Source organism: Bos indicus, chromosome 20 (genome assembly GCF_029378745.1).
Source record: "Bos indicus isolate NIAB-ARS_2022 breed Sahiwal x Tharparkar chromosome 20, NIAB-ARS_B.indTharparkar_mat_pri_1.0, whole genome shotgun sequence".
NCBI classification, from domain to species: Eukaryota; Metazoa; Chordata; class Mammalia; order Artiodactyla; family Bovidae; genus Bos; species Bos indicus.
The window spans coordinates 37,554,648-37,570,465 of record NC_091779.1 but is presented as its reverse complement, the minus strand read 5'-3'; the positions used below and the strand labels follow the sequence as shown (position 1 = coordinate 37,570,465).

The 15,818-nt window shown below is 41.2% G+C and overlaps 1 protein-coding gene across 1 annotated transcript in view; it reads left to right on the top strand.

The window, feature by feature from the left end:
• Nucleotides 1–273: 273 nt before the first annotated feature.
• The window catches only part of SLC1A3 (solute carrier family 1 member 3), an 80,612-nt gene continuing 65,067 nt past the window's right edge, over nt 274–15,818 (top strand). Inside the window, exons 1-2 of the mRNA XM_019982956.2 lie at nt 274–423; nt 2,024–2,295. Coding sequence (XP_019838515.2) covers nt 2,115–2,295 — 181 coding nt within the window. The 5' untranslated portion in view covers nt 274–423; nt 2,024–2,114. The remainder of the gene's footprint in view (nt 424–2,023; nt 2,296–15,818) is intronic.

The window sequence follows — 15,818 nt, the reverse complement described above, 5'->3', positions numbered from 1 at the left end:
AGAAATCTCTTCTTTGAAACGTTCTAATCAAGACTTCAAGCTTTCTGAGTGTGTGTGCGCTTTATTCTTCAATTCTTCCTGGTCCCGGTTTTGCATTTCTAATGAAAGTGAACTGACAAAGCGGCAAAGTGGTCTAAGGAGCAAAACAAAGCCAACAAGCAGGCTTCTGGTGCGCCAAGATTAATCAATATTCCAGAAACCTCGGGTTTCTCCCCTCCTTCCCTGTGGTGTTTTCATTTTTCCCCACTCCCCCTTTCCCGGGCACAGACTCCGCCCCTTTTCTTAAGTTGCCCTGATAGTAATTTGCAGTTTCAGAGCACATGCACGCCTCGCTCGCTGCGTTCTGTTGCTCTGCCGTACCTGCTGAGAATTCACCTTGTCATTGCCTGGGGTATCTTCCACCCGTTACAAAATCCGGAAAAGGTAAGTCTGACGTCCTGTATTCTTGCTGGGCTTAATTTCTCATTCCATTTCTCTGCCCCTGTATTTTGTTTCCCAGGCAGAGGAGTAGCGAGAGTAAAAGCTAGCCATTTTGGTAGATAAAGTCCATGTTAGTGATTTAATGCAAGGAGCGTGTGGTGTCTATTTACGCCGCGTCCTCTCTTAATTTGGAGTTGAGTCATTCAGGGTGGATTGGGGGCAGATTGTGGTTCCGGCGCTAGAAAAGAATCAAGGCTGAGCTGGTCTGTTTAAAAGTGACTGGTAAAGGGAATGAGAGATCAGTAGGGGGAAAAAATCTGGTCTCTCGCGTCTCCTCTGCTTTACTTCTCCCTAAACGTTTAATCTGCTATAAAGTCTTGAACGACCTGTATGTCTTATTACCACTGACCCCAACCTGCAGTTTTATTTAAAAGTCAAAGCTGTTAGGGTTGTTTTCCCCACCCGCCCCGCACTTGAATTTGCCAAAAGCTTCCGAGGAGTCCCTCGCTTTCTAGTTACTTCCCCCACGGACGCACACGCTGGCTGTTCGCCAGATACACACGTCCACAGGCACCACTGCTTTTTACTTGGATTTATCGTGGGAAAGGTTATGGATTAGAAATCTTGTAAAACAGCAGGAGGAATTTCTTGATCTTTCAAAAGAGCTGATTTCTACCAAGGGGAGATTTACTTAGATATATTTGAATAACCTAGGAGCACTTTAAAGAAACTGGAAACCACACTAACTGTAATGTTTGGAATGAAAATTGGACTCATCTCTTCATCTGTTGTAGAAATCCTAAATTTTAAAATACAGAGAAGTGGGTGATAGTTTCCTTAGAAGACTTCAGCATGTTTGCCACAAAGATAAATGCTACTTTGTACTTCTACTTGGGACAGAAATGTAAATGAATTATGATTTCAGATCATTTATAAATGTGCCCAGCCCACTTTGCTCATTTCATGAAAAAAACTAAAAAGTTGCCATGTGAAAGAGTCATTCTTTCTCAGGGCCTGTGGGTACTTGTGTTCTGTTCATAAGCATATTTACTATTGGATGTTATCATGACATTTTTCTTAATGAAGAAAATAGTTACTTTATTATATATAACAGAAACCTCTGACTGAAATCTCAACATCTTAATTCATTTTATTGAGCTGGTTATGCCTTTCCCATGTATACAACATAAGCCATTAAGTATAGTTATTGAGCATTTCCTGTGCATTTAATTCAGTTGGACATTTATTGAGGGTGAACCCTGTGTAAGGCACCCAGCTAGGTTCCAGGGGATCAGGTTGGGGTAGGGGTTGTTCCGTCACACCCAGCTCTGATGAGCCCTTTTATAGCTTCACTGGAGAGGGAAGGACAAATTTTTAAAAACGTAACACAAGTTCCTGCTCATATATTCTGGATTTATGCACATGTCTCACACGTGGTTCAGTAAGATATCCACATTCGAGCCCTGCGGTCTGGCATTGCCGCTCTCCAGTCCTTGATTCCTAGTGAGATCATGCAGTTTGCCAACGGCTTCCCCTGGTGTGAGGCAGCCCTGATTGTTCACCCCTGGGGGCTGTAACTCTCGTCTCTTTCTCTCCTGTCTAGTTGTGTTCTTTAACACCAAAGAGAACTGGCTTTCTGGGGCTGATTCCGTGACGTTGAAGTTCAAAGCAGAGACACTCTAGAGAAGTAAAATATGACGAAAAGCAATGGAGAAGAGGCCAGGTTGGGAGGCAGGATGGAGAGATTCCAGCAAGGGGTCCGTAAACGCACACTGTTGGCCAAGAAGAAAGTGCAGAACATCACAAAGGAGGACGTTAAAAGTTACCTATTTCGGAATGCATTTGTGCTGCTCACGGTCACTGCAGTCATTGTGGGTAAGTCATTTGATAACAAAACCCCCTTCCAAAAAAAAAAAAAAAAAAAAAACTGGATCTTGTTTCTTTGGGGCATCTGACTGCCTGGGAAAATTATCAGATGAACTGATTGTAGGTATTCAAAAGGACCGCCCAGGCTTTCCTCTGAATTGAAAGATTCTTCTTTTTCCCCTTTACATGACAGTCTGTTGGCACGTTTGGAACTTTGATAAACATGTAGGAATCTGAAGAAGCATCCTTAGGCATTATGCAAATCAATTGATTGTGTGGAGAAGGGAAATAAATCAAATGTTTTTCCATCTTATGTAAGAATAAAAGAGGATAATTTAATCATTAGGCCTGAGCGGTCAAATAACAATAAAAACAAGCAAGCACAGTAGATCTGGCCAAAATGTGATCCTTATACAATGTAACTTTCACTTAAAACTAATTTACACAATTAGCATACCCAAAATGAGACACAGGTCCCTGATAGTAATTATATTCTAACTGATGCTGTCTTGAAGCTGAGTAACAACTCTTAGACTTAGAGGCGGAATCTTTTTTGTTTGCACTCTCTGTCATCCAGTGACTGGGAAAGGTAAATTTCGGAAAATGTTAACACAGATCTCTCTCATTCATTCATTGCCTCTAAGTGCCTGACATAAATGGCTATAACTCTTTTGAAACATTTTAGCCTCTTACTAATTTAGCATTGTTGATGGCAATCTGTACAAATAAAACATTATTGTTTTGTTTGATTTATTGTTATCTGAAATTACAGTTCATTACTTGTGGGTAGCATTATTCTTCCTTTAAAATGTAGTTGGGATTTTTGACTGAACCAATATAAAAGTCCTTAGGCTAGTAAACAGATAAGCCAATGCCATGCTGTTAAAAACAAATAAACAAAGCTTAAATCTGCCACCAGAAAAAGTTTTAATCTCTAACTTGAAGTTTGCTAAAATCTCCGTCAAATATAAGAGGTAATGACAAAACAACTCAGAAAATTCTGTGGCATGTAAATATAATTGTAACTTTATCCCCCAAAAAGGGATTCTTAGATCACAGACAAATATGAATATAGCAGAAGAGTAGTTTGTCACAAGACTTTAGATACATTCCATGTCAGTATCATTGGCTCCTTTTCGTAACTGTTGTTGATTAATGAGTGTTCAATTAATTCTAGAGACGTTCCAAGGGAAAGTGTCTTGACTGACTAGGAAAAATAATGGCTTTCTTTAGGTTGCCAGGTTTGAATACCTTCCTGGAAGAAGTATTTCAGTGCTGTGTCACTGTCTTGGAAGTTGATGTAAAATACATTATTTTCAATGAATTACAATCACTGTCAAGCCAACTAATAGCTGCATAATACTAACAGTGAACATTTATACAGCACTATGCCAGCTACTTTCTAGGTGTTTTGCTTATATTAGCTCACTTAATCTTTAAACAAACCTATGAAGACTGTGGATAGGTATGATTACTCTGATCTTCATTTTATAGTTGAGGAGACTGAGCATGGAGAGATAAGCCACTTGGCCAACATCACACAACCAATAAATGTTAGAGCTGGAAGTGAAACTCAGGCTGTCTAGAGCCAGAGGTGATTTCTCTTAACTAGTCTGCCATCTTGCCTCTCTGCTCTCCTGACTAGTTTATATCTTATGAGAGTTGCCAGGAAGAAAAATACTGCCATGTCTTGGTAGAAGCCAATTACCAAGCAATGCTCGATGCATTCACATAGCCTTGTAATTTTGCTAAATGATTTACTCAGTTAAATTCAGCAGAAAACGTATAATTCTCCTACAAATGATTAAGCTGCATCCCTATCATTAATTTAACAAATACCCGTTTATTTTGTAACCCTATCCATATAATAATAGAGCTTAGTGATACTGGTGTATGTTTGGAAAAGATATAGAAACCCTGATTCAAAATGGTGTTCTAAACACAAGAGTTCAATTGCTACGACAGAAGTGTTTCATTTCAAGAACAGAGAAATAAAAAATGGTAAAAACCTGAGCATGGAAAGCAGATTGATGGAGCAGGAAGTTCTTAAGTGACTAAAAAGAAATAACATCTCTAATAGAAGGAAGATAATCCCAGATTTAAAAGTCCATTTTCTCTTTGAGTTCTGGGATCATTTCCTAGCCCAATGAGTCGTTCCTACAATTTGTGAGATTTGTGATGAGTTGGCTGAGCTGGGGTAGATAGCTTGGCAGGTTGCCCTCGGTGTTGGCTTTACTAATGGAAACTGAGGAGGTAGAAGTAAGGAGAAGAAGCCACTAACAAAGAAACAAATAAAAAGAGCTCATTGACAGTCAGAGAGACCACTGAGTCTGCATAAAGGACTTGGAATCTCAATTTAGTAGCAAACAGGTTTAGGAAAGAAGGAAGACGCTTTGGTTATCTCTTGGTGCCTCTTACATAGAGTGAAAACACGAATTTAGCTTGTTACTGGTACATGTCTACATCAACCTTAAAGAAATATTAGGAAAAGGACATGTCTGTGTATGTCTGCTCAAATTTATTTGCTGCAGCATAAGAAAAGACTGGGAAGTTGCTAGGAAGAAGGAAGAAAATAGTTTATTTCCCCAAAGATGAAATGAGACAAAAGAACTATAGCTATTACTTAGTTTTTGAATTCTTAGGTTTTGATTGCTTTTACTAAGAAAGAGTGGAAAAACCTACATATTGGGGTGAATTTTTTATTCCACTCTATTTTCTTTATCTTTTTGAAATAAAGTAAATGTTCATTTAGTGTGTGGAAATAGAAACTAGAAAAAGAGAGGAAGAGTAGAGACTTGTAATTCCATATGCTCAAAAAAGTAGAGAATTGTAAATATTAATATTTCCATAGCAATTCCTCTACAAACACAGGCATAGCCCTACATGAACAATTTGATGTCATTCCTATGCAATAATATTTCTACTGTCATTTCTAAGTGATATCAAAAGTCTGAAAATGCCTGGTTGCAAAGCCCATGTAACAGGAGCAGGTTAGCAACCTGAGAGAAGGCAGCACCACGTGCTAGATGTCTTTAGGACAGTTCATCATGAAAGCATTAGATGAAGTGTCTTCCCAGGCTATTGCAGACAGCTGTCTGACAAAAGCCATACTGAGAAAAGTGGTTACTGTCCTTTCTCCAGGAAGCATTTTCTCATTTTCCACTGCGGTCAGTTGTGTTAGAGTGACCTCAGACATCTCCCTGAAACAAAGGAAAATCCTTTGTCATGGTCAAGTCACAGAACGTTACTCATTTCATGTGCAGGGAATGAAGAGAAAATAAAAGTGAAATCTCAGGCCAAAGAATTACGAAGAAACGGGTCTTAAGATCAGCTTCAAGGGGAGGGAATCTTTAAATAGAGTTGCAGAGAATTAGATGGTGGTTTTACCTGAGGAAGTTCACAAATACAGCACCCAGCACCTTTTTCTGCTGTTGGTCTTAAGACAGACAGACAGACACACACACACACACATATACACACACACAACATTAACGTTTAGACTATCTTTATGTGACTTTGAGAGAAATTGGTGACTTTTTAAGAAAGAAAACCTGCTGACTGAATGTGTATATTACATTTCCCACCATTCCCTGACACTCTTTGGCAATAAATTTCAATTGCACTAAAATTGAGTGCAATTCAATAATATATCTGAAAGGATGTGCAAGAAATGAGCCACCATGACTGCCTCTTGGGGTAGAATTTGGATAGGTGGGGAGTAGGATGGAAGGAATGTTACTTTATCCTAAATAAGTTTTTGTATAGTTTAAATGTTTTAAGGGCTGATTAGCTCAGTTGGCTATGGCGTGATGCTAATAAATGCTTTATACCACATTCACACATTACCCACTGTGATCTATTATTTGCTGAATACATAAGTTAATTTTTTTAAAGATTCAGTGTTATTCAGTGATTTAACAAATATTGGATATTGTATATCTGGCCCTGTGCTTTGAGATGAGGAGTCTCTGCCCTCCGGTCATTTAGTAGAAGAGATGGATGAAAAATGAGATGACAAAGTGATATACAGGGTTCAGATATCGTAATAGAGGAGTTTGTAGCATTCTTTAAAATGAGATCATATTTGTATATACAGTGCTGTATCATATGTGAGGTCTTCCTGTGTTGGTACTTTAGAGATTCTACTGTGTTATTAACAACCACACTTGGAGCCCTAGATGTGCCACGTGGAATAATCTTTTTTTAAACTGTGGCTTTCGATGAAGGATAGAGCTGGGTTCCTATGCCAGCTGTACTTAATCACTGTGTGAACCTAAATAAGGCGTTTAGCTATTCTGAAGTTTCAGTTTCCTCATCTATCATTATACGTATAATATATATTGTGAACACTTACATGGTGCCAAGCAGTGCTAGAGTAAGCCAGGGAGGAAGGTATTTTTATTCTCATTTTATAGATGAGGAAAGTGAAGGTCAGCCACAGTTGATGCACAGTTGATGCATTTTGACCACAGTTGATGCATTTTGACCATGTTTCAAACCCACCCTTCTGTCTCCAAGTTCATATTCTTACCCACCACAGTGTTCTGGGTGTTCATCTCTGCTCTCAGGAAATGTTCATTCTTGTTTTATTACAACAGTTAACTAAGGATGTGCACTGACACATCAGCACAAGGCGTGGAAAGGAGAGATTGAATCGACAGTTCAGAACAAGGGTCACTCCTGAATCCTGGTGGTTGATTACATGTGAGTTGACAGAGAAAGTGGACTGCAGGTGAATCGTCCGATTTCTGGTTTGGTGCCTGAGTGGTAATGGTGCCACCAGTCATGGTGGAATACAGGAAGAAGATGGGGAAAATAATAAGCTGAGTTTTGGACATTCTGAGTTTGAGATGCAGGCTGCCACTGCAGTGGAGGTATCGTGCAAGAGGCGCGCAGAGATTTGCATGGTAGCCTTACCATCTCCAGGCCCAGTGAAGACAGGCTCTGTCTCTGAAGGTAAATGAATAATGATCAGTGAATCAGGTTATTCTACTACATAAGCTACTCTGTAGGTGAGTCTATTCTGAGAGCAGTCTAACTCTAGGGCCCTTCTTTATGACTAGAAGCAGTAATCTCCCAGAAAGGCTGTAGTGGTATTCTGAGCCTCGGACATGTAACACAATATCCAGCTGAGTCAGTTTAGCTCGACAGGTTCATCGATGCGGTGAACTATCAGCTGCTGCACTGAAGTGACAGGTCTTGGGACCAAAGTAGCCAACTATTTGAGTTAGTGGCCCCCCTGCTGACACCTTCCACCTTACTAAGAGAAGGGCATCTCCTCTCGGGTTGAACAACAGGAATCCAAAGAATGGTGGATGGATTTCTGTTTCCTTCAACACTTCCTGGAAAAGAGAAGAGAGAGAGCTTCCGGAAGCTTCGGGGAGGGTGGCTCCTGAGGCAAGCCCTCCCCTGGTGTTACCAAAGCCCAGCTATTTGTGGTCACACAACGGAGGCTCCCCGGGCAGAGGGCTGGACTGGAAGGGTTAGGCTTTCAGAGCTGAGAACCACAATGCCCTGCTTTAGAGAAATGACACAGGGATTGAGTATTAGGGATTAGAGTCTGAGTTTTTTTTTCTTTTTTATCTGCTTTATCTTCTCCCCCAGGGAGCAGAACTATAGAAAAATTGTCAGGGACAGCAATAGCAAATAAGTGACTTGCATTAGCTGACTTGATCCTAGCCCTCCCTATACCCCACCTTCTCCGCAAGCGTTCCAGGGAGCTGCCTCCTGTCGTGGGGACAGAGTCCAGGACTGGAGAGGGGAGTGGATCAGGGCTATGGATTCTGGAGTCAGACAGTTAGGGCTATGTCCCACTTCTGGAACTGAGCCTCTCTTTCCTTGCGTGTAAAATGGAATAATTTTAACACCTCTCTGCCAAGATTTATATCCCAGTTCTGCCATTTACAACCGTGTAACCTTAAATCACTTCCTTAAATGCTTGGCAGACAGAGTGTCTGTAGGAACTGTCCACACTTTGCCTTTGCTTCCCATCTTTGCTATGGCAATAAGTGGAAATATGCACAGGTTTGATGATGCTATTTGCTCAGAGGACGGAGACCCAGGAATGAGGGAGGCCTGGGAGCTGGAAGCAGAGAAGTCAGTTACCTGGTTTAGGTCTGGAAGTGGCTTGTTTCCTTGGCTAGAGAAAAGAGCTAAGAGAGTTGTAGGAAGAGACCTAATAGCTGTTAAGGTCTCTGAGAGCAGAGATGAAAGCCTCAGAGTAAGTGACACCATCCTTATCTGTCCCTTATCTACCTGGCCTCTTGAGTCAAAGCAGAAAGCAATCTCCAGGCAACTGTTATCACAACACAGCTTGCTCAATGCAGGGAGTACCTGATAGCTGAGGCCCCTCTCAGGAAAATGGGAAGTTGCTGGAAAAGTGGTTTCAATAAACGTAACATACTCAATAGCTCATTTTTGTTCCTAGCACTTGGGGACCCATCAGAGAGTCCATCGCCTCCCTGATTTCTCCTTTTCTCCAGCATTTTGGTGTCTTCCTTGTTGTTTAGTCACTAAGTCATGTCCGACTCTTTTGCAGCCCCATGGATTGTAGCCCGTCCAGCTTCTCAGTCCATGGGATCTCCCAGGCAAAAATACTGGAGTGGGTTGCCATCTCCTTCTCCAAGGGATTTTCTTGACCCAAGGATCAAACCATGTCTTCTTCATTGGCTGGCATATTCTTTACCACTGAGCCACCAAGGAAGCCCATTTTTGGTGTCGACTATTCATTAACTGTCACCCCTGCATTGGAGTGGGGGCAGGAAAGATGAGGGGTTCTGGAAACTTGGAGAAAATGTTGCTGGTTTCTAACAGAGCTGGGAGAGGTTGTTTTGAAGTAGGAGTAAGGCTTAATGTTGTTCTAAGATTATCTCTAGGTTCTATTTTCTTTCTGTTAAATCAGATAATGAGAAAACTGAGCAGGCAATTTCAAATCTATTTATCTTAAAAGTAGGCCATCAAGTAAGTAGATATGTTCAGAACAATTACCTACAATAATAATAATACCTTCCATTTTTCTGTGTCACTTTATAGAGCACTTTCTGTTTGCCCTTTATAGCAATGTAAGTCCATGGCCAGTTCATCCCCTCTTCTGATTAGTGTCTGGGAATGTCTGGAACACAGCTAGGAAAGTGCTAAGAATCTAAAGGTCCTGCTAAGAATCTAAAGGACCCTGCTCTGCCATCAGCTCCCCTTATGATTTTTAAAAATTTTTCATTTATTCTATTTTCAGCTGTGCTTGGTCTTCATTGCTTCATGTGGCTACTCTCTAGGGCGGTATGCAGGCTTCTCATTGCAATGGCTCCTCCTGTTGGGGAGTGTCAACTTTAGACCTTGTGGGCTCAGTAATTGGGGCCCACAGGTTTGGTTGCTCTGTGGCATGTGGACTCCTCCCAGACCAGGGATTGAACCCATGTCCCCTACATTGGCAGGAGGATTCTTAACCACTGGACCATCAGGGAAGTCCTCCCTTTATGATTTAAAACAAGTCTCATCGTGCATACATGCTAAGTTACTTCAGTCGTGTCCAACTCTTTGCAGCCCTACGAACTGTAGCCTGCCAGGCTCCTCTATCCATAGACATTCTCCAGGCAAGAATACTGGAGTGGGTTGCCGTGCCCTACTGGAGTGGGTTACCGTGCCCTCCTCCAGTGGATCTTCCCCACCCAGGGATCGAACCTGCATTTCTTACATCTCCTGCATTGGCAGGTGGGTTCTTTACCCCTAGCACCACCATCAGCAAAATACATTTGGACTAATGTCTGCTGCCAGCTCCAAAATTCTATCATTTAAAGTCTAATTTGCCTTCCTCTAAAGCTGTATATGAAATAAGATACAAGAGTGTTTGCAGCCCATGACGCTGTACCATCGCAGGACCTTTTTCCTGAGCTCATGATCTCCCAACCCATTTGAGCCAGTCTCTCTAAACTCACAAGCAGCTGCCTTCTCTTGCTTTGCATTCTTGGCTGTCAAGTTCCTGACTCTGGGTAATGGCCAGTGTTTCCTAAGCAATGTTCGAGGACACACGTGAGGCATACCTCTTCAGGAGTCACTTCCAACCTTCCGTCTTCTGCTAACCTATCATAGGTCCGAGGATGAAAATTTCGGGTGTCTGTTTTTGCCGTAGAGTAAACAAGGTTGTGAAGAGCCTACGCTATTTGGAAGAGGCAACTGGAATTTAAGCCCCGTCTTTCCCAAGCTGTACATTCCAGGTGTTAGAGTTCTTGATATTTATGGAACACTGGGGTGCCATCATTCATCAGGTATTTGGTCTGGCAGGGAGGTGAGCTGTATCATTGCTGTGAGATGTGGAAACACAGAGAACACTCCAGCACACAAAGTATTGCCATTGTACTGACTGAGGATAAAAATTATGAGTTTTATGTCAAGCTTCAGTGCAATCAGAGCAACCCAGAGCAGATTCCCTAGACCAAGAATATTCCCATCACTAGGCCCAATCAAAAATGTGCTCAAGTTGTTTTGAAAGCAAAAAGAAAAGAATAAAACCCCCAAAAGTAGATAAAGAAAGTTATACCCTGGCTGAATTAAGGCAAGGTTTCCTCTGTGTAGCTTATCAAAGAGTTGAAGGTAAATTTAGGAGCAGCGAGTTGAAAGGCACACTTGAATTTTGAATTTCAAGACTGAGTCCCTGTCTCCTGAGAGGACAGCTTCATTCTTCTTGGCCCCAAAGAGACTTCTCCAGTTCTCCAGCAATGATTCCAGGCCACACACTGCTGTCTCTTCTCAGAGAGAAAACAGCGGGCTATTAATGACAGACTTTCTATTCAGAATCTTGTAAGACGAAGCTCATTTGTCCCTAATGAGAGTAGAGATGGACAATTACTGCCCTTCTCACCCTGAAATGATGGCCTCTGCGTTTAGATCCATTGCACCATTGGAAATTCCACCTTTAAAGCAAGAAAGGCAAACCCCCAGAAATCCATGTGTTTCTTGCTGTCTTCACCATGTCGATGAACGTGAAGACAAAGACATCAAGAAAGAAAGTATGTCTTTGAAGAGATGCCTATGACCCTAGTTGGTTTTGTTTTTTTTTTCTCTTATTTTTTTACTTTTGTCTTAGATTTGCTTTTTTAAGGCAAATGAAGTAGTCCTGTGCTAAAGTTGAGATTCAGTAAACTGGCCAGGGCTTTGTAATTTCTGGTATTGGGATGCTTTACACAACATGGGGGATGAGGAAAGAGCATACACCTTTGCCAAGTTGTTGAGTCTCTGAGTCTTCAGTTCTGGGGTACTTGTAACTCCAGCTAATTGGGTGAACCGGCACATGAGCCTCAGATGACTGAGTTCAAAGTTTTTTCAGAGTCACTTCCTTGTCTCCAGAAAAAGAGCCTTTTGGTCAGAAAGTGATCCACTCAACTATAAGTCTGAGCACAACTAGTGTCTCCTCTCTCCATGACCCAAGTTAAGTAAATTCATTATTAAAATAGATTGAGGACAAGCCGACCCAGACCCAGAATGACCTTTTAGAAAGATCCAGGCATCTAGCAGAAAATATGTAAAATAGAATTCCATCAGCTTGCTTTTTGTAGTTGTGGACTATTTTTGTGTGTGTATTTTGTTATTTAACTTATGAAATAAATCACACTGCCCCAAATCAAAAAGAACAGACGTGAAATGAAAGAGTCACGGCCACCAAACCCCGCCCCCCCCCCCCCCCCCGGGGATCTAATTTGCTTTGTTATCAGTTTCCTCAGTGTATTTACAGTGATTTTATGAGCACAAAAATAAATCCATATTGATTTTTTTTGGTCTTTTCCAAATAGTAGCATAGTATATATAGCCCACTTCATACTTCGCTTTTTTTCACTTTGCAACATTCTTTGGATGTCATTCCTTACTGGCACATAAAAAGGCTCCATTCTCTCAGGGCTGCATTGTATGGGCAAATTATAATTTATTTAAACAATCCCCAATGTAAAGGTTGTTTCCAGCTCTTCGAAATCATTTTTCAAATGGTATAATGAATTATCTTGGATGAAAGTTATTTCACCTTAGTAAAGTATGTCTGTAGAATACACCCTTTACAGTGAAGTTGCTGAGACTAAGGATATACGCATTTGTGATTTTGATAAATATGGCTAACTTACACCTCATAGAGGTTGTTGTCATTTACTCTTTCAAATTGTGAGATTTGAACGTTTTCCCAATGGGACTGCTGCCACAGGTAAAGATGAGTGGACTTTGTAGTTTATGTGGACTGGCAAGCATGTGACTCATAGCAAAGGCATAGGAGGAACTTGGAAAATTTTAAATATATTTTATTTTCAGTTTCTGCTCACAACTGTATATGTACCTGTGCTGTGCTTAGTCGCTCAGTCATGTCCAACTCTTTGCGACCCTTTGGCCTGTAACCTGCCAGGCTCTTCTGTCCATGGGGATTCTCCAGGCAAGAATACTGAAGTGGGTTGTCATGCCCTCCTCCAGGGGATCTTCCCAACCCAGGGATTGAACCCAGGTCTCACAATTGCAGGCAGATTCTTTACCATCCGAGCCACCAGGGAGGCATATAGTTACGTAACTATATAACTATATAGTTACGTATAGTTACGTATAACTGTATAGTTACGTATATAGTAAATATAACATATAGTTACGTAACTATATAACTATATAGTTACGTATAGTTACGTATATAGTAACTATATATATAGTTATATAGTTACGTAACTATATAGTTGCTGCTGCTGCTGCTAAGTTGCTTCAGTCGTGTCCAACTCTGTGTGACCCCATAGACGGCAGCTCACAAGGCTCCCCTGTCTCTGGGATTCTCCAGGCAAGAACGCTGGAGTGGGTTGCCATTTCCTTCTTACGTAACTATAAAATATAATATATATAGTTATATAATATATATTTAAACCAGAAATAAAGGCAACAGATTCTGGTGATTATAGTTCGTATTTCTAAAATAAAAGACTTTTTTAAAAGGACAATGGATTGGACATTTAAGAGATCTGTAGAATTATTTATAAATTACATTACCATTTTGCATAGCCTGTGTTACTGCAATTTGAAGAAGAAAGTCGCACCGCATTGAAAGCCACTCTGCTGTCCCTGGGACATTCTGTGCTTACTATGCCATTTTGTTAATATTTATTGAGCCCTACTATGTGTCAGGATCATCTAGTGATAAACACATATTGGTCTCTGTCTTAAAAAAGAAGGAGAAAACACCAGGTTTTTCAGAACTGCAGGGTTCTTGCAATTCGCTTGGGTCCCAGGGCTGCGTGCCATGTGGATTTGAGTCTGAGTCTGTACCCTGCCTGGTGTCCGTCACGGCTGGTTATCTGGGCATCATTGGTGGAACAAGGCTGGAACAGGTATTTCCCACCTCCAGCAACAGGAAATACCAAAGGATAAAACAATGAGCCAAGTCAGGCCCCAAATCTCTGAAGGATGTGGGAACTGAGGAGTGGGGGAGGGTCAAAAGGTTGACTCAACACAGGGCAGCTTCTCGCCAGGAAATGCCTGCAAGTTTGGGCTAAAACAAAAGGCCAGGGAGCTTCAGACCCTCAATCCCCCCACCCCCAGCAGGTAAACTCTCCATTATTGCCTTGGAGTTTTTATAAAAATGAGTTAATGATGCTTTATGTCCAGCAGCTTCCTCAAGCTGACATGAGACCGGCCTTTAACATCTCCAAATGGATTGGCCACAGTCTAACAAATTTCCAAAACAGAAACTTTTATTCAGTCTCTCAACCTGTTGCGTACCTGCCATAATAGCCATAATGGCCAAATTGATAAAGCGTTTTATGACTTACTACTAGTTTCGTGTGCATTTTCAAGGACTTTAGAATTCATTAGAAGAAACAAGATGAATTCATAAAGAAGCTAAGCTAATGCTCAGGACATTTAGCTGAGAATATTGAAGTTCAAGAAGATCTTAGATACTGGCTTTCTGATCTAGTTCTCCCATTTTTCAGATTAACGAAGAGGGCAAGGAGAACAAAGAGATTATGTGACTTGAAGGTAGGAGCTGTGGAAATAGGAAGATCCAAGTCTATAACCCCATTTTGCCAACATCTCTTACTGGCCGTGTAATCCTGGGCAGACAGCTTATTCTTTCTAGGGTTTGGTCTCCTCATCTATACAATGGTGATTCTAAGTCTGTCTAAGTATGTCTGCTGTGATGATTCAGTCATTTACGTGAAGTGTTTACTTGCATTATTTACTAACAGCATCTGACTTTCAGTCCATGATCTTGCTATTGCATCACATCTGCTGTTCTTCACACTCAAAAAATAAATAAAAACAACCTGCCTTGTCAGAGCATTAGGGATTGAGAGCTATCATGCCTAGTTTGTGAGTCTAGAAGCCTAAGCGTATGAGAAATCGTAGCTCAATCAAGAACCAGTTTCCCAAATCATGAGAGAAACCACGGTTTGGCAGACAGGAGATGTCTCGAAGGGCAGGCTCCTATGTTCACACAGCACAGTAAGGAATCAGATTCACTGTGGAGCTAAGTTATTCCTCTGTTCAGGAAATTGTTCAACAGCAGCTGGAGGCCAGGCCTAGAGACTTTACAGGTCAGACAAACCATTAATCACCCTGTGAAGCTTGCTTGTTGGTGTGGGGAAACTGTTCTTGCTTTTAGGCAATAGAATATGGCAAAGGTGATGGATGCCACTCCTGTGGTTTTATTACATCACACGTTGTTGTTTAGTTGCTAAGGTATGCCTGACTCTTTTTTGACCTCATGGACTGTAGCCTGCCAGTGTCCTCTGTCCATGGGATTTCCCAGGCAAGAATACTGGAGTAGGTTGCCTTTTCCTTCTTGAGGGGGTCTTCCCAACCCAGGGATCAAACCTGCATCTCCTGGGTCTCCTGCTTTGGCAAGTGGATTCTTAACCTCTGAGCCACTCTGGAAGCCCACATCATACTTTAGATTGTTGTAAACTTGAGGCAAAGTCATGCTAGTCTTTTGTTTGTTTGTGTGTTTGGGTTTTGTTTTGTTTTGTTTTGTTTTTGCTACAAAAATGAAAAGACTGTAGCTGGGAAATAGTAGCATTTTGTACATAAAACTGCTACATCCTTGAATCATCTTACAGACAGCATGGTCTTTCTGGCTAAAGACCTACAGGCCAAGCCTTTTCTTGGTAGGAGTTTGAATGCGCTTTGACTGGTTTGCAGTGTAAATGCTTAAAGAGCTAGTTGGCTCATCTTGGGTGGGCTTTTGGTAGCTTTCTTACAGCTGGCCTCAGAATGTGAGGTCCTCTTCTCAAGATCAATGCCACTGTCACCTTTAAATTCTCTTGACATCTGAGCCTTTAGGGGGCATCATCTCTTTCTGAGAATTTTGCACTGTAAGTAATAATTCTAGAAGGCTTTCTACCAACTCTCCAGAGTTTGGAGATAGGGCAGGAATCTTAGTAAAACTTTTGTTTCTAACTCCAGCATCCACGAAAACTTAAATTGGGTGACTTGATCTAGTTTACTTCTGACTGTGCCTCGTTCTTTTACTTTTAAATAAATATGTTCTGACTTCTTGATGTTTTCAGTAATTTTTTCAGATTAGA